This window comes from Corapipo altera, unplaced genomic scaffold (assembly GCF_003945725.1).
Source record: "Corapipo altera isolate COAL_440 unplaced genomic scaffold, ASM394572v1 61411, whole genome shotgun sequence".
NCBI lineage: Eukaryota > Metazoa > Chordata > Aves > Passeriformes > Pipridae > Corapipo > Corapipo altera.
Genome location: NW_020884875.1, coordinates 10,094,228 through 10,118,585, shown reverse-complemented (window position 1 = coordinate 10,118,585; position 24,358 = coordinate 10,094,228). Strand labels below are relative to the sequence as shown.

Sequence of the window (24,358 nt, the reverse complement as noted above, 5' to 3'; positions counted from 1 at the left end):
AAAATCAGGAATACGAGTCTAAATTTTCACCATAACTTTTTTTCCCATCCTTGATTAGTCCCATATAATGGCTTCTGTGGCTTATCATTTCTTTAGTTTTACCTGCAATCTAAGGATTTTGTTGTCTGCCAGTAGTTGCAGCAATTTTCTGTTTAGTAGTCCTGACGTATTTGACTGCCATGAATTTGTCTAATCACTCCTCAGTATTCACAGTTTCCCAAGTCAAAGAATTTCACAGTTAATCTACATATTTTTTGCATTCATGTGTTTTAAATTAACCACCTGTTAAGTTTTTTTGATGCCCTTGGACCCTGTGTTCTAAGAAGCAGTAACTGAATTTCCTCTGTTTGCCTTCTCTCTGTCTTTCATAAGTGGTTGTACCTATCATACTTCCTAGTCAGCCTCTTTTCCAGATTAAAGTATCCCAGTCTAGCTTATGTGCTCTCTCAGTGAAGCTACTCCACATCTTTAACCATATTTGTCATTCTACCTGGTAGTTTTGCTACCTTTTTCATCTGCTTTTCTAGATCAAGGAGAGCACAATCGTACGCAGTCAAAACTTTTCACTGTCTTTGAAACAGCTGAGTTGCTTACCACCTTAGGAACTGATCCTCTTTGGGTTGAGTACTATATAAGGGCTTTCTGACAGATTCAGTTTTGAGAGGGCAACACTGAAGTGTGAATTTCCACTGCCAACCTGAGAAAAAAAAGGCAGGTATGGGGCTTCTGACTGATTGTTCTTATGGTGAAAGGTGATGCTCCAGCAGTGACATTTACTAATTCACTTGTCCTGTGTGCCTGAATACACACTCACAAAAAACCCCAATGCAAGCAGCTTTGTACGTTATACTTTTAGAAGAGGAAATGTACACCTCTCCTTGCCCTTATCACTAATGAAAAAACCACTTCCTCCCCAACCCCCACTCCAGCTCTCTGCACAAAGAAACAGAAACAGAAAATGTTAAACCTTCTGAATAAGGTGACCACCACAAGAATATCTTTTCACCAGTCCCCATGAATTTACTCTCATTAGCAACTGTTTGCCCTGTCCTGAAAGGATGGGATTGATGATGACCAAGTAAGTAAGTCAAGCATCTGATCAGTCTGTCAATTTGCCCTCTCCCTCTCACTCCCACCATTTTTTTCAGACAAGGACATGAACATGCAGAAGAACATCAAAAAAGGAATCCACCCTGTGAGAACAATATATGTAAACCAAGCTTATAGTTGAGATTCAATGATCAAGAAACTTGGTCATCTGTAAGAATAGTCAGGCTCTCTAATTCGGAAATACAAGTTCTATTTTCAATTGCAAATATTGTTCAGGTGTACTGGGTGCAATCAGTCAAGCACAGAAGGGGAAACTGTTTCTATGACACTAATAAAAAAGCAACCCACAGGAGCTTGTGGCAGCAAAATTGAGACTAATAATTTACATTTTCTCACTTACAAAAGCAGTATCACCAGAGCTAGACAAACTATTGAAAAAGTTGTCAAATAAATAGCCTAGTGGATATGATCACCATTTTACTTGTTGAACACATCTGTACAGGTGCTCCTCTAATACCCTCCAAAAGTAATTATCTGATAGAAATGTTAATCTGACTTTTCTCCTACTCAGCTTTTCAAAATTAATATCCTTGGTGCAATTCTACCACCCACTCAGAATTTTTGGACTTTGATACTCCTCCCATGTGAATGACAGGAGAAGACTTCCTCTACCAGACCATGCATGTCTTCAAGGCTAGGAGGCCTGACCAGTGATTTTTGTTCAGTCACGTCTAAAACTGTGGTAAAGAAAGGAGAAACCATTTTAAAATATTTTAGATTAGCAAGTAGGAAGTGCTAATTGCTTTAATTTAACAGCAAAAACAGGGACATAAATGGCAGCCAGATCTATCTATAGGGTATCAAGGTAATTCTGCTGGGATTAGATGGAGCCAGTGAAGCTAAACAGATTTTTGGTATACACAGTCTTCTCATTTCTAGTTAACATCAATTTCAGCTGGGATTGGAGTAGTCTGGAGGGAAAGCATTTGAAAACAAGGGCTAGGGGTCTTTTCTGAGTTTACAATCAGCAAATAGTTAGTTATGCTTTATGGTTAGTTTTTATGGAGCCATAAAAGATTCTAACACATTCATTGGCCTTTGTTTGGTTGGTTGGTTTTTGGGGTTGGGTTTTTTGTTAGTTAGTTAGTTTGTTTGTTTTCTTTACTTCTGTGTTCAAATGTTCATGTTTCTGAGCCAGAAGACTAAGCAGTATTGAAGTTTTTCAGCATGAAAGAACAAAACCAAAACTGAGATTCTAAAATACTTCTGATTTCTGAGTGGATAAAGTACAGTCATGAAAACACCAGTTCAGCCTGGTTTCTGTGTCATACTTAGACCTGGCTGGGTTTGGTTTCCTGTTCTGTTTTTAAATTACATCTGTCTAAAGCAAAAGGTTTGTGATATCTACAATTGCATAAGGTGGTTCTTCATGAGTCTAGAAAAACTTTCTAAACTTTGATCCTTTGGAATCCAAAGACTGACTCACACTGAAGACCAAACAGGCCTCAAAATGTAAACATTGATCTAAAACCAATCCTGATGCAGATATCACTTCTTGAGCTGTACTACTCAGTAAAACACAAGAACTAAAACTGCTTGTAGAAAAATATATATAGCTATACCATTACCTGTCTCAGCCTATGCCTGCCTAATTTTCATGCTGTAGACATGGAGTCACCATTGAAGCAGGGATGTGAATTCATTTTTCCTGTGTGCCTGGTGAGTGTCATAATGACCAGGCATTATAATCAGTTTTATTTATTCCAATTAATATTTTTATTTATATGGACTAAAAGTTCCAGTGGATTGAAACAAACTCCATAGTCTGGTGGAAAAGCTAGAGTATCTTATGTTTTCAGCCTCTGCTCACTGAAGACTCTCCTAGACCTCATCTATGCTAAGCGTCTACTAAGATGGTCACTGTTGGCTAACAGGTTTATGTTAGATGGAAACTGGAGTCTTGCTTTTTATTTTGAACTTTGAAAGAGCTCTGCTGAATTCATAACCCTTGCGAAGGTTTCATATGAAATAAATAAGGGTTTTTTAATAAGAATTTCCCTTGCAGAACAATTCTTGATCAACTCTAATATGTGCATGATGAGCCTTACGTTTCTAGTCTCTCTTAAGGTCCATGACTAAATTAATTTCTAGGAAAGGATGGAGAATGATGACATTTTGTTATTGAGTGGGTCATTTATATGATACAGGAATATAACCTTGGATTATCAAATGCTTCAGCACAAATACATCAATAACTTTGAACTGATGAAGGTGTTGGCTTGGAAAATTTTGTCCTCTGCTATCTGCAGAGCAAAATTGAAAAGATAAGTAAATCCAAGGTTTTAGAATACTATAGGAAGAGAAATACTAGTCATGGACAGCTGGTAATGTTTTCTGCTTTTGCCCTTCTCCTTGCATTCAAGTAGATCTACCATGAATTTGATCCACTGAATAGGGGCAGCTTAGGAAAATATTGGAAGGAAAGTCTTTTTTCCCTTTTCTCATGGTTCCCCTCTCTCAGTGGGAGCCAGTTCACAAAGCTCAAGAGCCAGGCTTGCATCAGAACCTCTAGGGATGAAAGTGTAGAGAGATGTCAGATGTGAAGTATCTGCTGTGAGTGATACTCACAATTAACCAGTATTTTTCTCACAGGGACTATACAGTCCACTGTTTCAGCTTCAAGAGTGTGTTGACATTAAAAAAGCAATCAGGAGAAACCAGCTACCTAACATGTGCTAATACTTTTTGTGAGCCAAAGAGATCTGAAGGTATCAGCACAAAGAAGAAAATACAAAAAAGAAGAATTGGGTATGGGCATACATCAGTCAAGAGCTACGTATGTATTACCAGATAGGGAAGCAATTTCTTTGAGTTTCTGGGGTCAGGCATGTTTCTCAGGTTCATCCTGATTTCATATCAGGGTATAAGCTAGCCACCACCTTCCCTTGCAGCTCCATTGCCACATAAAACAACCCAGGTGCATGAGTGAGAGCAGCTTTGGCTACTAGAGCTAGTTTCCCTGTCTGTGGCCAGAACACCACGATTTGAGGACAGTCAGAATGACCACAGTCCTTGTTTTTTGGCTGGAGATGAATACAAGAAATCCAATCCAGAAATCATAAGTTTGTACAGTAAGGATACACTGATAGAGCTGTGGTAGACCTTCTTTGCAAGCCCAGGGTGTCTCTTCTGGAAAATCCCTGCAGCAATGTGTTTCGCCTGTTACTTTTTACTGAGGCACTGGCATGGATTTCTCTCGCTTCTCTAGAAACTTTTCATAAATTTTATACCAATTTTAAGGGGCATATGAGTTTTAGAAATGTAGGAAGTGTGGCATTTTGAAAGGAACACTATTCATTGTCACAGCCTGGCTAGGAAGCTGAACACATTTTCCATTATTTAGTTTGCCTTCAGACCTGGGGCCATGTTAATGATTGCATTCAGCTAAGAAATGCCAGATCAGCCTTAGGTGGTGCTCACAGATATTAGAGGCAGGGTGTCTCCATCATAGATGTGCTGGAGGGAGCATGTGCATACATGTTGCTATAGATGTTGAGGAAATAAGGGAGGGAAACTTGTTCATTTAATTGTCACAGCTAACCACCTTCCCCAGTAAAAGGAGCTTCTTTGACCACCTTAATAGAGGATGTGCTCTTCTGTATGTGACACCAGAAAGGACATTCTTGTGGAAAAAATTCCTATCAAGACTTTAATAGCAATCCCTTTCCTTCCTGTCTGCTCCCATCCTGAAATGGCTGTTTGGATCCAGCATTACCCAGGAGCTCTCACATACAGCTGTCATAAGAGTGTGCAGGCACCCAAGCAACTTGTGCTAACTCAAGACAACTTGGGTCCAGTCTCTGGCCGCACCCTACTGGAAGCACATGTGGCCCAGCCAGATAAGAGATGTTTTTGCCACTGGAAAACCAATAGACAAGACCTTGGTCATCTGTGCCTGCCAAGATTACAGTGGGAAATGGACGGACCATGGCAAGATTTCAGTTTTAGTAACATTGTTATTGGTAATGATGACCAAGACACTTTGAAATATCAACATCATTTAATTGTGTGTGTTTGTATACACTTGGCCTTTCTTTTTCTTTTTTAAATTACTTTGTCCTCTCATCCTCTCTGAAATAATATTCACAGTCTTGAAGGTATGTGGCTGTGCACATTTACTCACTGACTAAATCAGTCTGTTTTCACATAGGAGCAATATGCTTTTGTTCAGAAACCTACAGTGCCTATCACAAAGAGGTGCAGTGCTGTGAACCCATTTTGAGGATCTTATTCACATATCCTGAGGAATCCTGGCCCTCATGAGTGGTTTGACAGTCTGTGGCTTTCTTGTTTACATTACCTGTTACCCGTTGAGCAACAGCTGTTTGCATAACAGCTTCTCTTTCACATCAAGACTCCTGAATCTTCTGCCCAAAATGTTCCTGCGTCTGACCTGACACTGCATTTGCTCTAGCCACTGAGGCTATTCAAGACCAGATCTTCCACTTCACCAGATGGGCAAACTCCCCTTGCAGTCTGCAGACCCTTCTCAGTAGAACATTCTTCATGGGAAGATTTAGTTTAACTGACACGGGTATGCATATACTCTTGTACCCAAAAACCACCACAGGACCTTCTTAAGTTTTCCATAGATGTCTGAGGAATCCCACACAGCTCTCCTGTCCTAAGGTAGAGCTCAGAGTGACTGGGAGGTAATTTGGCAGTTCTTCGTTTCTTAGTTTTACTGTCATAATATCCCACTTTGTGTCTTGGCTATGGACCAATTGGAAGGAAAGGAAGTCAAGTTTCCTAAATTTTCCCTGGATAAGAAAGGAAATACAGATGTGGTGACTAAAAAACTGACCTCACTTGGAAAAAACAGAAGCATCTTCCTCATCCATGTCTTCTTGGCTGGCCACATGGCTGGCAAGAGACCAAGGTATTCCTCAGAAGACAGGTGTGTAGGCTTCACATAGGTTGTTGGAAGGCACTGATAAGCCAGGTCTTCTCTGCCTGTCCCTGGAGCAGGCAGAGAAGGTGGTAGTATCATGGATTCCTCTGTGTAGAGTCCAGAATTACAGCTCCAAGGTTGATATGGTCCAGCATCTTTTTGAACCTCTCTGCCACCTTTACAATTATTATGAAAGACTCAATTTCTGTAAATGAATTTTAATTCCAGCCCCAAATTAATTGTCCCTTATCATTACACCTAAGAGCAGAAGACATTGCAGGTGGTACTGGAGAGATTAAAATTGAGCTGCTTATCAGCAGGGAAGAGACTGAGTTCATCTAACCTGATGCACATTAATGTTGCACATCTACCATAATTTGCCTGGGCTCTCCCTCCAGTCAAAGAAGTGACTCCATAGAGTGATTCACTGTATCCTAAGAATAGTGCCTGAGGCAGGTGGGGTGAATCACCCCGAGGAATTGCCTGGCTCTCTCTGGGAAGAGAGTTTTGCCAGATGGCTTTGATGACAAGCCTTTCTTTTAGGTGCTTAAAATTAGATGAAATGAATCCCACTTCAAAATGTTCAAACTCACTGTCTTTCTGAAACAAGGAAGAGCAGCAAACTGCACCTGCAAACAGGTGCTGTTTTAAGTGGCAGCCTTTACTCAACAGAGTAATAATCCTGCATAGATTTCCCAGGGAAGGTGGAGGGTGACTGGAGGCCCAGTATGGTCCTTGCTTAGAGGCTGTGGTGAGAGGTACGAAGCTTTCCTTTTTGCCTTTGCTTTCTGGTATGGCTCCAGTCCAGATAGCTGCTGATTTGCATTCCTCTCATATTTCCACATCGTGCCATTTAAGGTTTCCATTCAGCCTCACAATAAAAAAGCTACAAAGAATTGCTATACCCACCTTTTAGATAGGTAAAGCTTACGCCTCATGACCCTGAGTGCAGTGACAGGTATGATGGCACGTGAAAGCCATCTGAATCACTGCCTTGAGTGCTAGACAGGCAGCTGTGATTGACCATCCTGTCTTACAGTCCAGACATGCTATTCCCTGTGGGAAGGTCACCACCAAACATTGACTCTCAGTATGTCTGTTTCAGCTAACACCCCATGGACCACCCTGCTGAAGGACTTTCCAGTAGTTACACCATAAAAAAAAAAATAGCAAAAGGATCAATCCAACAACGTTTTATACCAAGCACAAGATTTGTGGAAAAATAAACTAAAACATGTTGAAAATGAACATTTATAGAGGATTTATAGAGGATAAAATGCTCTCAGGTATGAACTCAGTATCTTTCTTCTCAGGCTATGGTCTTCTAATGAGACAAGAATATCAAACACACAACAGTGAAATCATCATCTGAATTAACTATATTCGTGTCCAGTTTTGTCAATATTTTTTTGTTCAAAGACCCGAGCATGACAGGTTTTAGATCCTTTTGTGTGATACCTGCTAAATTTTACTCATGTAAATATTTGCACATTTAAATCAGTAGCCCTAAATACCTCCTTTTTTACTATGCAAGGGTAATTCCTTCATAGAGGACAGAACAGTACAAGCAGAGTCCTTGCAATGCCACTCTGGCAGGAAACAAGGCCTGGTACAGCCATGGACAAAAACCTGCTTTTTCAAAGAACTATCAGGATGTTTGTGGTTATCTGATTGCTTGATCACAGGTCAAAAGGCTAGTCCATGCACAGATTACCCAAAGTTTGAGTAGAGGTTGATCAATCAATATCTGTTTTTACAGAAGGTCCTAAAGAATTTCTGTTTCTGGTGGTCTATGTATTTCAGGACATAGGTCCTCAAAGAGATTAAAAAAAAGAGACATCAGAACCTTGTCCTCAGCAGTGCTCCCACAGTTCCTGCTTTTTTCAGAGGAGATAGGAAAGGCCTAGTGCCTCTCGCAAAGCCCACATCTGTCTGGAATCATGTCTGATCCCACTTCCCTGCAAGCTGCCCTGCAGTGAAAGCAAACCCACTTATTTTTAGCCTTCTTTTCATTCAGGAATACTGGTAAGGCCCCACTGTTTGCCATTTCCCCAGTCTGTATCCTCTAAACGAGGGAATCGGGCCCCTCGTGGTAAATATTAGGTGTAACCTGGTGGTAATCATCTCAAAAGGTCCTCCATGTGAACAAGAGAGGCTCTTCTCCATGGTGGATGGGAGGGCTACCTCCATGGGAAGCCATTATAGGCAGGGAGAGGTGGCCTAGGGCTCCAGCAGCACTGCTTCTTTGCCCCTGTGCCCAGCTGCCCCCATCTGCAGCCCAGGGAGTACCAGTGCTGATCTATGCAGAGCCATGCAGAAGGTGACATTGAGTTTTAAAATTTTCTTTTTCCTCTTAGGATTCACAGCTCAGACAAAAGGAATTGTGTGAATTTACTCACACATGACTTTGCATGAATCAAGCAACTTGGGGAGAAAAAAAACCAAAATCCATGATAAGCATTCATAATCCTTTAAAAATATGACACCCACTTGTAGCTGCACAAAGATAGATTGAAGCAGTCTTTCATATTCCCTATGACTGTTATGACCATCAAGGCTTAGCAAGAAAGCAGAGAGGGAAAGTGAGGGGGTGTTTGCCTGCAGACAGTAAAAATAGAATGACATTTTTGCAAACTACTTTTCCAGTCTTCCAAGAGTGATTTCTATACAATGTATGATACAGGAAAGAAATCTCTTAGTCCATAGACTTCTGCAGATTATGATCCATCAGTCTTAATTTTTCTCCAACAGATGATGATGGACAATGCATAATTCACCACCTAGTTCACCTTATTTTTAGATGTCGACTCTATGGCTGCACAGCCTTTGCGCTCCTCAGCATTGGTTCAGGGGGCAGGAATAAGATAAACTAAGCATCTGTATAAAAGAATCAGCTTACTAACAGAAACACTGCAACAGATGCATGCATTGGAGATCTAACCTCGCTTTCTAATAAGCAGGGTAAAAATATGATAATAGTCCTTAATCTAAGTTTCTTTTAAGAATCTCTAAGGGCCAGTGACAATGTTGTGATTATTAAAAATTATTCCAACTCCGTGTTACCTGAGTACTTCAGTCAAAGGTATTTAGAGTTTAATGTGAGCAAATTTTGCAATGGAAACCTTGGACAGAATCTGAATAGGAATCTCTTTCTGCTTCCAGAGTGATTGGCTGACTTACCTGGAGGATGTCTTTTGGGGTAAGATATGAATGGACTTAAAGAAGTCAAATACCATCTACCAACAGTGAGGGTAAGCAAACAATGCACTGTAGAAGGCCGATCATGAGTACTGTACTGCTTTTGAAATAGTATGAGATGAGCAGAACTGTGATTTTGACACTGTTTTGACAGGAGACTATTTTGGAGCTACCCAACTACCCCATTCAGTTCAAGATATAGGATGGCTGAGAGTCTGCTAAAACTATTTTTTCCCTAGTTCCCTCTAATAATATGAGCATAATATTATATATTAGCATTATATATATATATAATATGTATATTATATGAGCATAATATATATAATATATATTATATAATATATATTCCCTCTCATAATATTTGGGTCTAATTTTCAAAGAAGGCCACATACAGACAGGAAGATTTACCCAAGGATGCTGGTAAAGAGACATCACAGTCCTTATGGAAGCCTCAACAACTGAAATGCAGTTTCAAAACAACCTTTATTCTGCTTGAAGACTTATTACAATTTTTAAAGCAACCCAAAAACAAGACACAGCTCCATCAACTCTACAGCTTGAACAAAACTTCAAGGAGGCATGTTTTCACAGTTGCCTTGTAAAGGCAATTTACAACCTGCTTTAACCTGCACCTCCTGAAAGACAATTTTAAAACAAAGTAATCTTAATGTTTTAAAGACATTTAACAGAACAGAGCTTTATTTTTAAAAACAAGAATAAAAAAGAAAATAGCAGCATCTTGGGCAGCTAATGCAATCTCATCAGGACAAGTGCAATGTAACATTACCAACTCCCACAGTTTAGTCTCAACTGCAGTAAATACAACATGATTCTACATAAAATGTTGCACTTTAGAACCTTGTCCCATGGGAGGCATTGTGCTTTGAGCTGCCCATTTCTAAAGTGATCCTGAAAAAAGTTAGTATCAGGATTCACTTTCCCAACTTAATACCATGCATAGCAAAAGCACTGTGTGAAAATCGGCAGAAGTTTTCCTCATTAGAAGCATCTGAATGTTTTCCCAAGCATTATTATTTCATTGCCAATTACAAGACAAAGCCATTTCTCACTACAGAACAGTTGACATCAAATAAAAAAGCTGAAGATTTGGTTTTACAGATTGCTTGACAAAATTTCTTAGATAACAGAACCATACAGACAAGCTTGGTTGGTTTTTTTTTTGCCTTTTTTTTGCTTTTTTTAAGAAACTATCCAACAACACAGAAACTCAGCTTCCTAACTGTATCTGGAAACATGCTGCACCCACAGAGGTCTAGTGTGCATGTGTGCGTCTTTAAACAAAGTTAATGACATCACTTACTGAATTCAGCAAAATGATCATGTTCTGAATGAAAGGTGAAAGTGCACATATATTGGGATCTGTTCACACATTAACACAGCAAGTGTGCACCTGTATGCGCAGATACATATCCCCAACCTGCAAATTCAAATTTCAACTTAAGTAAATCAGAAACTACTTATTTTGCTTGGGAGTTTTGGTTCTCTTTGCTATGTCTCATACCTTTCAAAGGCCTTGTGAAAGAGATGCTGCAGTGCAGCATACCTCAGGAATTTAAATCAAAACAAAAAATTCCACCCTCCCCTGAAAAAGGTAACAAAACAAACCCCTTAAACATATTATATTAGATGAAAAAGCTACACATCAACAAAAGTATAGAAAAAAACCACTGTGTTTCTTCAGTTATATCCCCATGCTTTTTTTCCCCGTATATAGTAGTCTGTTTGAGATCAAATCAAAACTGGAGTGAACTATATGGTACATTAAAGACAAACAACTCTGCAGTGAATAGGGCCTTTGGCAGGATTTAGCTTTGTGCATTAAAGAGGGAGAGAAATGCAGAGGCCACACAATACATAAGTACCAAAGAAAACCTACTCATGCCAATTTGAGGGACTTGATGCCTTAAGCCCCTAATAGTTTTTTATTTTTCTAATTTTTATAAACCATATAAGTTTTATAGGTAGTAGAAGTAGATTTTAAAAGCAGCAACCCTCACTCCCCTTCCCTGTAATACAAGTAGTTTACACATTCCTTAACCCTCTTACCCCATTCTACGCTCGCCATATCAAATCTACGCCTGAATTCAGTGACAATGTTTAGTCTCTTGTCAAGGCAAGGCCTAGGTTGTTTAGAGAACAGCCATATCAGGGCCTGAATAACAAAATGGAGTCAGGAATTAGGTGACCATGTACCCTTTGTGCTCTGAAGATGATGAGACTGATGAAGTAGGTGGTCTCAAAAAGCCCCCAGACTCAATTCTAAGGGGGTGGATCCGAGGTGGTCCAGAGCAAAGGCTACGGGGTGGACACACCTGGGATTGGACAGATAATATAAAATGTAACATCTCGGGCACAGCTGGGCGCGCGCCTTGTAACACCTATTGCCTTGGCACATTAAACCCTTTCCTTATCTCACCCCTAATTAACTGCTCCGGAGTTATTTTTTAGCACCAACATTCCACAGCATCAGACTTAACTGATCCCTGCAAATTGCATAGACCCTGTGTAGGCAGAACATCTCTTTAAGAAGCCCTAAGCACTCATCCTTACAACACAGTGTTCATTTCTCATTGTTGCTTGTGCAAGAAAAGTAAGTGCCAAATCTCATATACACTGGTTTTTTTTCTCCTACAGCCACGCATGAAGAGAAGTTGCACAGCAAACAGGAATTATGTTTCCATTCAGTATGGAATTATATTCCATACTGGACAGGGTATGCTAAGGATATGGCCCACTGACATAGCAGGGGTTTTCTTAATACAAGGAAAATTAGATCCAATGCCTTAACTATGATAAAATTTCTTGACAAAAGCTGCGTGAAACACCAATTTGGATTATATATTTTGCCTACAGAGAAAAAAATACAATTTTACTCTTAAAATATTTAACATTCAGAAATTAATACACGTCCAAAGAATATCTTGGATTGCTATAAGTGTTAAACTACTGTATATTCAACTAAGCTGTAACTTGAAGCCCAGTAGTATAACTGGCATGCTAGAGTAATTGTTGGTGCTTTTCACAGCAAAAACCAGTTACTGGTATACCAAATTTACATGGTCCTATAGGCCTGAAAAGAGTGTGGAATGAGGAAGGTGAGGGATGAAGACTCTACTTCTATTAAGGAAAAATATTCAGAATAATTTTCTAAGTGATGACTGTCATGAAACATTAATATTTGTTGAATCGTGTTTCCTGATATAAACTCCAGTAAGAAAATACACCTATAGGAAAGCAAAGACAACCCACCAAAAAAAAAGAGCACAAAACCAAAATAAAATCAAAAGCCTTACAGCATCAGAACTGAAGTAGCAATTTGAAAATGAAATGATAATATAAAGATCATTGGAGACCAGCAAATTTCCTCCAACAGCTTATAAAGCCCTGCATATTTAGAAATAAAACACAAGTATCTCTAAACCAGAGCTACTGTGGGAGAACTCCATGGGTCTTGCTCTTTTGATTGTGTGTGCAACTCTATTTAATGGTAATGGGTATTGCCTTTTTTAATCTTGGGGGAAGAATAAAGTCATATGTTCACTTAGTCAAATCTTTTCCAAGATTTCTCTGAAGTTCGTTACTTTATCAATTTGCAATGTGTGAATTTCCTCAGTGGTCAGGACAATAAGTAATCATTGCAAACCACAGACAGTAAATTATCCCAGAATTACTAATAAATCTGGTTTAGTAGGATTCATGTATTTGTTTTCTTTAACTAAACCATAATTATGTAAGTCTCTGGTGCCCTGAAATTATGGAACTGTTCACTTTGATACTGCCTCGGCCTACAAACTTCTGAAAGTAAGTATCATAGCCTAACCATTTTCAAAAAAAGACATATTCCAGTCTTAATCAGCTCTATATTGTATCCAAACATTCTCAGTAGAGGTGGAAGCTTTTTTTTCCCCATAATACTAATACAAAAAAGCCCCTAGGCAACAGATTAGAGAAACTTCCTTCATATGAAATGAAAATATCTTTACATGCTGACAAAAATTCTGCCACAGGTCAAGAAATCATTTATTTACTGTGAAAGGTGGATTCATTCTGAGATCCAAACTATCTACACTCTACACTGCAGTAGCAAAATATCCCCATTTTTTTCTGCAGTCACTATCAAAGAAGGATACACTATTTGTTTTTTGTCTTCCAAATACAAAGACAATTGTGATAAAAGTTCAAAATGCTTCAAGAAGCAAATGTAGTATGGTACCGTATTCTAAAGATATCTCTGAAACAGTATTGTTGGACTCAGTGATATTTTGTAATGTTCATATATTTTTTTATTGAATAAAGCAGCTTTGAAGCTTATCAGGCACTGCCCAACAAATATTTCATCAAAAAAAATTTACGAACTTTTTAAACTTCGAGCTAGTAGCTCAATATTCTATTTTTCTAAAGAAAATTGTAAAATATTTCATAGTTTTAATTCTCAAGCCAACTCTTGCTGGCTTCCTGTACATTAAAAAACAAACAAACAAACAAACAAAAACTCTCAAAAAAAAGCAAGTCCCATGAAACAAACAAGAAAATCAGTAACAAAAATTAATCAGGAAAAATACTCTCAGGCAAAAGAAATAACAAAAAAAAGAAGACAAGGAAACAAGAAAGAAAAAGAAGCCTGTAGATATGCTTGAAAGAAGACTACAGCCTAAAGAAAATTCAGTATTGCATAGCATAGTCTAAGAATTCAGCTTTCAGCAAACAGAAAAGGGAAAAAAGAAGCAGTCTGATATTGACAGTTTCCATCAATGATAGTTAGTCATCCAATACTATGTACACTATTATACACTGTATGCCACTGAAAGTCCTGTTTTCTTCAGTCTTAAATATATTCTTAAAACAGGGTTTTTAATCATCTAAACAAAACACTTCCTGGCACTTTGCTATTACAATTACTCTGAACAACATACTGTAATTGAAGTCCTTTTAAAGTATCCCTTAGAAATGAAAGTGCCATTCATTCTGCTACATATCATTCACTAGAAACCAAAAAAATCCACAATGCTGTGTGTCTGGATCCACTGAGTGCAGCAACACCATTCCAAGTTAGGTTGTGACCACAAAATTCCAATGACTGAATGATACAGACCTCTTATACCTTGTGTCTGGGTAATCCAATGTTCTAGCTGGTAAAGCTTCAGAAGTGGTCGTGAACAAGCACCATGCTTAAAGGCCTCTATGTCCCTGCAGGGAGATCAGGTTTGGATTTTTCTCGTGTTTTTCTTTTCTTAATTACAAAAAAACCAAAAAGCACTTCAGATTGCAAACATACATTCACGGCTTACTACTGTGATCTCTCCCACCACAGTTGTGAAGGAAATCTCTAGTCCTATCTGAAACAGCTTTGAGACTGCAAATTCTTGAGTAAAGCTGAAAGGAGCCTTTTCTCTCCAGAGGCCTCAATGTTGTCAAATCATTTCTTTAGAAAAAAACCAAACAATCCGCAGTATTAAGATGTTCATCGCCTCTGCTGTGCATATACTGGGTAGGCTAGTGTGACATTGAGAGAGTCATTGTGCTGCACAAGTGATGTGTGTTGATAATGTAGCACCAGTTCTTTGAGTGAATTGTACAAGTTATATGGCTCTGCAAATCCATACCCAGTAGGTGTTTTGTTTATCACACAGTGCTTTACTTCTCCATCCACCCTAAAAAGGAAAAAAAACAACAGTTTTTAATTTGTGAGTACAGTAAAATTGAGATAGAGAATAAGGTATTGGCAATAAATCTTAAGATGCTAGTCAGTACATAGAATTCCTCTCTTCACTGGTGAGATAATGGTAAAAAACTGGGTTTAGTCCAAATTTGCAGATGTCATGCTGGCTTAGGGAGGCAGGAGATAGGCAGGACTTAGCAGCTGCATTGAAAGGAGTGCACCCATGCTTTTGTTTCCCTTCTGAGTGAGGCTTATCTGTGGGAATGGTACAGTTTGGAGCTGTGTAGGAAATAAAGCAGCAAAGAGAATGGCCTCAGGACTTTCTAAACCTAAAGGTCCAATGGGAATCATGCATATGCAAGTGTCTATGTGCCCCCAGCTTGAGGTAGGCCTCTCAAACGTTGGTTACACCATTCACAAATTAAGGTACATACACAACAGAGCAGGCATAACAGCCTTGCTTGCTGCTTTCTCGAACAAGGAATGTTCCATCTCGCTTTCCGCGCAGAAGATTTTCAGCTTGGCTTCTATTGATATTTCCCACATTCCATGTTCTCTCATCATGATGGGGCAAGTCCTCATCATCTTCTACCATAGAGTATTGGCTGCCAAAAGTGGAAAAAAATGCATTTGTGAAACACATAGCAGAGTAAAATCCACTAATTGAATAGTGTCTATTTCATATTACTTACAAAAAGGAAAAAAAAAAATCAGTGGTTAGTCCAATGCCTGCCTCCCTGGTAAAACTAGGAATGTAAACCAAGTAATATTGCACTGTTCAAACCATTGCATAAAACTAAAATATAAGCTCTGTTTCTTATCTCTTTGAAGAACACTCATGTAAATATGAAGAAGAACGTAAAAAGATGTTCTGCTATTTTTCAGAACCTGCTGTGAGCACTCCAGTACTTCACTACTACCGTTGTCCGCTGTTTTGGTAAACAGCAAGCCCAACAAAAGCAATACCCTCTGAGTCAGCTTGATTTCCAAAGATCCAAACACTTGGTCAGCAATGAAAAATCATGCAATGTATCAACTACAGGTGCTGCTTGGAGAAGCTTTGAGCAGTTGTACAGATTAATTATTTATAGGGGAGATGGTTTTGTGGAAAGGGTGCAACAGTAGAGTGCTTTCTCTCTCTCTTTTTATAAGCAGATTATGAGAAGAGCATATAATACAGGGCCTTTTCTACCGAATCAGCTACCAAGGATATAGCTGTTCCAGAGTTACGGAGAACCCTCTGAGCTAAAGCCCACCATGAAAGAAGATGCACCTGATTCAGCTGTGTGGACATCACTTCAGTATTGTGCAGCTCCAGAGATTCCCACTTGCCCAGCAGCCTGCACTGGTGGGCCCTGCCTCTCCTGATCAGCTTGCAGTCAGTCTGTGTTTGCACTTATTCTCTCTGTAAAAGGCTTTTCATCAGTTTTCCTTGGTTTAAGGAAAAATGACTTCTCACTCATCCATGGTTCTATCTTTCTGAAGATACTCAGAGTAGTCTACAAAAATCAGCAATCTCTCCCAGAATTCAATTTTCACAGAGAAAAAGGGTTCTTCTGCTTCATGTACCACTCTCTTCAAGTCCCTTATACCCTCGTACTCTTTTGATCTGCATGATAGTCAAACACATGCAGTAGTGGCTCTACTTCCAATATAGAGAGTGTAATTCCTGTATTTTATCCTGCTCATTAGATTGCTGTTTGGGTTTTTTTCTGCATTACAACTTCAGACAAAGAAGTTTAATCAAAAGTTTCATTTTTCAGCAGTTACCAGGATCGCTGGCAGGGAGAGTCACAGAGTGAGAGAAGAAGAAGATGTTCTTTAAACAGTTTCACTTACTATTTTGATGCTACACTAAACCCATGGCGTAGCATTATTCTTTCTCTACTGTTTAAGTGATAGGAGTACTACTGGGAACAGGTGTCGACATATTTTACATCATATCATCTTTGAATTGTGCTAAGATTCAGAAAACAACGTGGCTGTAAAACGTGTATGTCATTTTTATCTCCTGCTTCTACCACAGCAGAGAAGCACAATTTCTAGAATAACAGTAAGAGACTCAATAAACCAACCCAAATTAAAATAGATGTGGACAAGGCTAGAATGTAAAACCACTGAAGAGTCATTGTCAGTCTGCTGCTTTTGTTGTGTATTCAACCAAGCACCATAAAAGGCATGCACAAGAAACTACATAGGCAGAAAATGTTTATACAAATATTACTGAGACAACTTTGATTTTCTATTTGTTCATTCTTCACTGTTACTACTTCAGATATTGTGTCCCGCTTTTGTTAAAATCTGGTCTACATTCACAAAACCCAAGTGCTTTTTGCCTTTTTCCCAGTCTAGCCCCTGTCAGAAGCCATAGTATACTAAATTGCCTGAAATGACAGAATACTATCCTGCCATCTTCCAGAAAAATTAAATAAATCACAAAACCAGAGAAGGCCCACTCCTCAGTATATACAAATTTATTATCTCCAACAGTAATGTGATATACTCATGTGGGTACCACTACAGAAGATAACAATTTCAACAACAACAGTTGAAATTCAGAAAAAGGCTGCTCATACCTAAGAGACCTTCTGAACAATTTATCCATCCATGTCACGTCTCTCTAAGACACTAACACTTCATGAACTTAATTTTGCTGGTAAGAATAAAGACACAAGTTACATTTCAGTGCTTTGCTATAGTAACTTGATTATACACTTCCCTGAAAAAATGGAGAGTAGAGGGTGAGATAGCATCCTTTCCAATACTGGCATTATGTAGGCTGTCATGCCTTAACAGTGTGCATTGTTAGTACGCTTGAGATTTCCTCTGTGTGGTCCAAGAATTAAATATGCTTTATCTCACTTCTGTGTAAGATGATTTGAAACACCAGAAATATTTAAATCTTTCAATACTTACTCTTCTGCATTTTCATTTCCAAGCCACTCATTTAGCTTCTTTTGCCGAACACCTTTTTGAGTCAGCCACCTGGATAATAATTGTAAATAAAATTAATTTTTAGTCACAGAAGTTGGATACCATTAAAAAAAACCAACTTAAAACCAAATTTGTTAATTCATGATACTCACATCAAGTACTGATCTCTTGTCTTCCTCAGCTGTATGAGGTCCGGCTTAATGCTGTTCATACGCTTGTCAATCTCTCTATATTCAGCTGCTTGCTTCTTTAAATCTTCTTCTAATCTACGCCTGCTATCCACAATTTCACTTATCCGAGACTTCAGTTTTTCATAGTTGTGCATAATTCTGGATAGAATAATGTGGTAGGTTAAACTCTGATCTCTTACTCATAACTTTATAATCTGCTATTTATACATGTAGACACTTAAAGGAACAGATTACTTCTCTAGATGTAGCTATATATTTCACAAGTTCACATCTACCCTATTTGAGGCTTCTTTGCTTACAACTTTAAACTTGTCATCTTGCTTCAGTTTCAGGCACACCTATACTTGGCAGTTTGTTTTTTCAAAAACCACACAATTTGATACGCAAAACCAAATACTGACCTCTGTATTTCTTTTTCATTTCCTTCCCGTTTAAATTTTTCAATGTACTCCTTACTGTATCTTTCTTGTGTTTGGCACTGCTCTTCAAATATCTTTATTGTTTCGTTAAATGCCTCAATAGCTGTTCTTTTCATTTGAATTTCCTGAAAAAAAAGTAATTGTTATTACAGTTGATATCAGACAAAGGGGAAAATTTATTGGCTTCTATCACAGAAACACTTGAATATGTTGTAAAACAAGACTTCAATATCCCTTTACCAAAAAGGTATTCTTCAAAGCCTTATGACATAGAGACAACAGGCTTGTGCAAAAAGCTACCTTGATGAGGTTTATCAAGGAAGTGGAACTGCTAGAAAAAGAACCAGTTACAATCTTTGCTTTGTATAAATAAATTTTATTTGTGATGCTTAGAGCTGTACGGCAGCACCCTTTGCCCTTTGTACCAACTAATGTCCTTAGAGGTACAGCTGACTTCCTGAAATAAAGGTGTAAGATACTGGCCTGAACAGGTCACATGAGGTCATCTAGCCTATCCTGCCACTACATACCTAGTTGATAACCAAGTCTTTAGTCATTCAAGTTAAAGTTCAAGTTGCCAGAAGTTCTCCACTTTTCTTCAATTATTTCAATTCTTCAAGCTTCCTTGCAAACATGCCTTGAAAACCATAACTCAGCTTGATAAGGTCAGTATGCAGAAGTGCTGGTAAATCCAGATAGTTATGGACTTGCTTTGGATGGAGTTGTCAAGTTGGGCACAGTATAGTTAAGTTTACAGGTGATGGGTGTTCAAACACAAGGAAGTAATTGTACTATTCTGAGCAACCATATCAGGGCACTGGCAGTGGTGGCAAAGGGGAGGAGTAGGAAGATGGTAGTATGAATTCACAATAATATTCTTCAAAATCTACAAAGTCTTCCACTCTGCTTCAAATCTAGCTTACCTGAGATGTTCTTGTGTAGTCTTCATAGAGTCTGTCATATTCTCTGCTTTTTTCTTGGAACTGGGTATTATATTCATGTAATTTCTTTCCCACTGCTTCAATGCTATCCTCTTTTACAACTTGATCCTGGAACGATGAGCAGAAAGAAAGATATTCCATAATGAAGCAATTGTATTGCAGAGATTTTCCAGATAAAACTACTTAAAAGTACCTAGAAAATTACATGGAAATGTGATTCCTCTTTCTTCAATACAGAGAATACTAAATGCTTAATATGCAAATGAGAAATTAATGACAAAAAGAAAATTTGTATTGCAAGTGTTTAGCTTTATACTGAAAATTATATATTTTATCATTGAGTGGGATATTTATTAAGATGTTTATTTCTTAATAATGTATCCACAGTACTTAAATTTTCAAATTTACATGCAAAGTGTGGAGTTGTTTTTAAACAAAAATATCAGGTTTTACACCCAATTTATTTTTTCATGCATTTACAGAACTTAAGTTCTTAATGATAAATGACTTCTCAGTCTGCAGTAATTTCTCAGTATTTAAGTAACACACGAAGAAAATAGACTAAATTACCTGCTGGTACTTAGATACTGGATACAGTAATTTTACATCCAGTTTAGGATTATACTGGGCTAGAGATTCATTCCGGTAGTGGTTTATTAGCTCGACCACAGAGTTGAAAGTTAATGGGTCAGAAAAACCATATTTTCCATCTCGATGAAAAATTTTGATTAATTTGTTATTTCCTCCTTTCCTGCAAATACAGTATGTTGAAAAGTTAGGCATACTTCAAGTACTATTTCCTAAAGCACGCTGTATGTTAAATGCAGTTATTACATTTTACTATCAAGTATCACAGACCTAGTGTTAACTAATCTCACCTTAGAGTAAGTGTGTAGTCCCCATGCATCTTGGTTGAAGCATCTCGTACCAAAAAGGTACCATCAGCAGTGTCTCGAAGCTTCTCATTTACTTCTTCCCTAAAATGAAAGCAAAAGTAACCAATCACTTCAGTTACTTCTCCTGCATTTATTCTCTCACTGTGCTCTAAATTTTTCTGGTTTAAAACAGGTGGGTTTTAGAAGCCTGCTAGATCTCCATGTTAATAAATACAATTATTTAATAGCTCATTTAAAGTTGCTGGAGAAAACTGGGATACAAAAATGGCACTCTGTCCTTTAACTGCTGGACAAAATTATTATTCATGCAAAGGTCTTTCTGCTTGTTCATACAAGCCTGTACAATTTGAGCAGCCAGTGCTGGCCTAGTGTACCTATATATAGTACAGTTAAAAATGTTGCTAATATATGGCACTTGTTAGTCTTATTTGTTAACTATTGCGTCTACAATTGAGGTTTTGGATGAAAGACAAAAAGAAAATATTTATTTCTTGGTGCTGTCCTTTCATACTAGTCTTTCATATAGCTGTCTTAAAGTAACAGAACAATCATTTTGCATACTACATTCTAACTGACTGCCAGTAACTTTTTAGTCATGTTTGGAATAAAACCAGCTGTAATATGTTTGTGTTGGTAAATATCCTAAAAATGGCTCTTATAACTCTAAATTTTTTACACTTGAAGCATAATACATATACACAGAATAGCACAGCAAGATCATCAAGCCAAGCATAAGAAATATATGTCTTGAGCTGATTTACCTTGAGATATCTCCCCAGTACCATTCTGCATCTTGTAATGACATGTTGTTATTCATGCTATTGTTAGTTACGGTATTAGGTTTTGGTGGCTTAGGAGGCAGCGCTGCAAATGAAATGGGGGAAAAAAGTTGATTATAACACACTGAGAACATGACCATATATTCTTTGAAATCACATGTTACTACATGAATTCTATGATTTTATGAATGAGGAAAAAAAGGACTGGTTACCAAACAGAGTTGTCCATCACTAACAGTTTTTAAAAGACATTAAAGGAATCAAGATACTGTACTGAAAATGAAATAATTCAAAATAAATTTGTACTGTTTCAAAAAACTCTGTTACTCTTGTAATAATGTATTTTAAGTAAAATATAACACTAAACCCACCTCCTCCCTCTGTGAAGAAAGCATTTGAGAAAAAAAATCTGAACTTTGCTTTTACCTTCTTTCACTACCTTCAGGTGAACATAAATAGTGAAACATGTGAAATTTTTTTTATCCTCCTATATAATAATCTTAGACAAATTTTACTGCTTCCTTACCTAGAAGCTGAGTAATAAAAAATGCAAACCCACAGCAATACTGTATATTTCAAAAAGAACTGGGTTTTTGTGATCCTTAGTATTCTGTGCAATAATATGCAAAAAAAAAAAAGGAAAAAAAAACCCAAACCAACAGTTTAAGAAACCCATCTGTGACCTAAATATCTCTTGTGTTAATCTTATTATTCTACAGAATAAATTGTGTTCAAATGGCAGGACTGATTAAAAACCACATTCCCCTTTTCTCAATGTCAAAGCTGCATACGTATACCAGTGGGTGCCAGAGAAGATACTGCAGCACTGACTTAGTAACAAGGAGGACTACATTGGAATCAGCATCAAAAATCAACTCAGCTCTTTCAGTAAGTACATCATTCCTGTCCTGTATACTATGACTGGACTCAAAAGACAATGTTTTTAAAGTTGCAATGAATATCAGGATAGCATAATATTTTCATATAATATGAAAAAAATGATGCTATAACAGGTATTCAATTAATATTGCTAAATTTTAAAAATGTTTTTCCTTAAACAGTCCAAACCAACAATTTGTAATCAGTATTTCAGGAAACAAGAGTGATACTACAGCATCTCCTTTTAGGTACAGTGTAGAACAGAGACAGCAACAATAATAATAAAAGAAATACAATTTTTTTAATTATATAATAACAGGACAAGAACTACCTCTGATATAATTTAAAAAAACTACAAACAGGTCAATTCATTAAAAATTCAATTAAATAAGCAGACAGGTATATGTTAAGATTCTAATTACTACAACCATGCACTAAACAACAATTTCATTCTAATTTATGAAAAAAAAAATAATATTTGTGTCAATAACAAAGTAAAGAAATCCTACATATCCAGTAGCAATTTTCCAGCATCTATTGCAAAGACCAAAATTATTAAGTCTTCTATAATAAGACTGCAGTTTTACCTGGTGGATCCATTTCTATGTAAAACATCAAGTCTGTGCCACAACTTATATCTGTCTTAGGATATTCTACATCCAGCTCTTCCATATTCCAAACAGTATTGTACATTTGCATGAGTTTCACTGAGTAAGCTCAGATACAAGAAAAGAGTCAAGCTTTCTTTGTAATGGTGTCTTGGAATTCATTTTAAAACCTATAAGGGGCTGCACTGTAACCTATTACATCATAATCCTCAGCCAATCATGTCAAAATAATGTCACCAAACCACTCCTGCTTCCTTATTTTGCTCTACATTAATCTTAAAACCATTTCAGTTTTGGAAAGAATCTACAGTTAGCAGAACTGCAATATAAACCTGGTATTACACACAAAAGGAGCAAGTGGACTCTCCGTGCCCGTGCTCCCGGCTCATTTTCCTAACTTAGCAGCATGGTACAGTCCAATCCTCGCAGGATGACAAAAGGCTGATATGCTGCAGCACGTAGCTCTTGCACACACGCACACACACAGGGCAGCTCCCTTTAGAAGCATGTCAGTCACATCTCAACTGCATTCTCCTGCTTGGATGCCTGAAGTTTACCATTCAAAAAGCTTTAAAAGGATTCTAGACCTACTGCACATATTAAAGATGCAGAAGGGAGAGGAGCATGATTTTGTGCATGTCCATTACACACTCATTTTAGACAAACATCCACACAGAGACACATATATATCCACATAATGAAATACAGATTATGTTTTTAACCTGTGCAGATTTCTATTATTTTAATGGGCACACAGGTCTGATAGGGTACATATTATTACGTAAAACGTGCTTACTATAGAGATGTCTTTCTCTCTTATCATTATGTAACAAAACACAGTTCAAATCAATCTGGATTGACTGATTTTGAAATCTAAAAAGCAAATATTTTAATCTTCGCAGATTCGTTGAAAACATGGAAGAAAGTCAAAACTGAGCAAGATCTTCAAAAGTGTTTTTGCTTTCTGTCAGGATACAAAAAGATTTAGTCTGCCTTTTCACATGGTTTCTCTGCCTTATTCTCAATGAGATATTTATCAAGTTAATTGTTTTTAAAAGTAAGAGTCCCTTGTCAGTGTCTCCTTCATCACTTGACTTTATGTCATCAGTATCCTTCTCCCATTTAGAAATATTCCATCTTAACTCCCCCCATCAGTGACTGTAACTCTCTCCCATCTCTTGGAAGAAACATGCACAGAACAGACTATTAACTCCAAAGCAGAATGCTAATTAAAGTAACGTGAATGTTTTATACTTGCTATAATCTATGGGGGGAGAAAATCAGAGACCAAAAATAACCATGACAAAGACTAGCTGTAGCAACTATCTGTGCCTGCATCATAAGAAATTCTGGAGCAACACATTTCAATGTGCTCTATCTCAGAAATATCAGAAATATTAATTAAAAAAAATTAACACAATTTATATCCTTCCAAATATTTAACACATGTTAATCCCTGCCTCCCTTCCCCCTCCCACCCCACACGTCTGGTCTGTGCCTCTCAGTAGGTTACCCCTTTCAGACAAGCCTCAATATATATGAGTGTATCTGGAGTACCAGAATATACAAAAAGATGCATGCTAGTATGCTTTGTACATTAAGAAGCTTAAATTCATTCTGAAGTAGACTCTGCTCTCCCAGTTTAGGTAGACATGTTCCAAAGATTCATTTCATTTCCAGAATGAAATAGGATACTCAAAATCATCCCAGACACAAGTCTAAACACTGAACTTGGAGGTTTAGCCCATCTGCTACCCAGACAGTTGAGTTGCCAAGGTAATTATTTAAATTAAGCAACAAAGACTTCCTATGAAGAGAACATTGCTGCATTT

General features: G+C 37.6%; 1 protein-coding gene and 1 long non-coding RNA gene across 6 annotated transcripts in view; one reads left to right on the top strand and one right to left on the bottom strand.

The window, feature by feature from the left end:
- The first annotated feature begins 4,093 nt into the window (after window positions 1-4,093).
- On the top strand, window positions 4,094-23,873 carry LOC113943119. 2 transcript variants are annotated; one of them, XR_003526206.1, is made up of 4 exons: window positions 4,094-4,181; window positions 9,164-9,252; window positions 21,759-21,927; window positions 23,429-23,873. It is a non-coding gene; the product is annotated as an uncharacterized LOC113943119 (long non-coding RNA). The 2 variants fall into 2 exon arrangements; XR_003526205.1 differs by lacking the exon at window positions 23,429-23,873 and having other exon boundaries at window positions 21,759-22,086.
- PIK3R1 (phosphoinositide-3-kinase regulatory subunit 1) overlaps window positions 12,926-24,358 on the bottom strand; it is a 57,429-nt gene continuing 45,996 nt past the window's right edge. For 3 of the 4 annotated variants that reach the window (XM_027634465.1, XM_027634466.1, XM_027634468.1), the window contains 9 exons: window positions 21,022-21,124; window positions 20,243-20,341; window positions 19,935-20,115; window positions 19,347-19,472; window positions 18,406-18,548; window positions 17,966-18,142; window positions 17,796-17,864; window positions 15,314-15,484; window positions 12,926-14,871 (listed from right to left, as the gene is read on the bottom strand). In XM_027634465.1, coding sequence (XP_027490266.1) covers window positions 14,682-14,871; window positions 15,314-15,484; window positions 17,796-17,864; window positions 17,966-18,142; window positions 18,406-18,548; window positions 19,347-19,472; window positions 19,935-20,115; window positions 20,243-20,341; window positions 21,022-21,124 — 1,259 coding nt within the window. In that variant the 3' untranslated portion in view covers window positions 12,926-14,681. Of the gene's footprint in view, window positions 14,872-15,313; window positions 15,485-17,795; window positions 17,865-17,965; window positions 18,143-18,405; window positions 18,549-19,346; window positions 19,473-19,934; window positions 20,116-20,242; window positions 20,342-21,021; window positions 21,125-22,505; window positions 23,050-24,358 lie in introns of those variants that run through there. The other variant, XM_027634467.1, reaches the window with a different exon arrangement.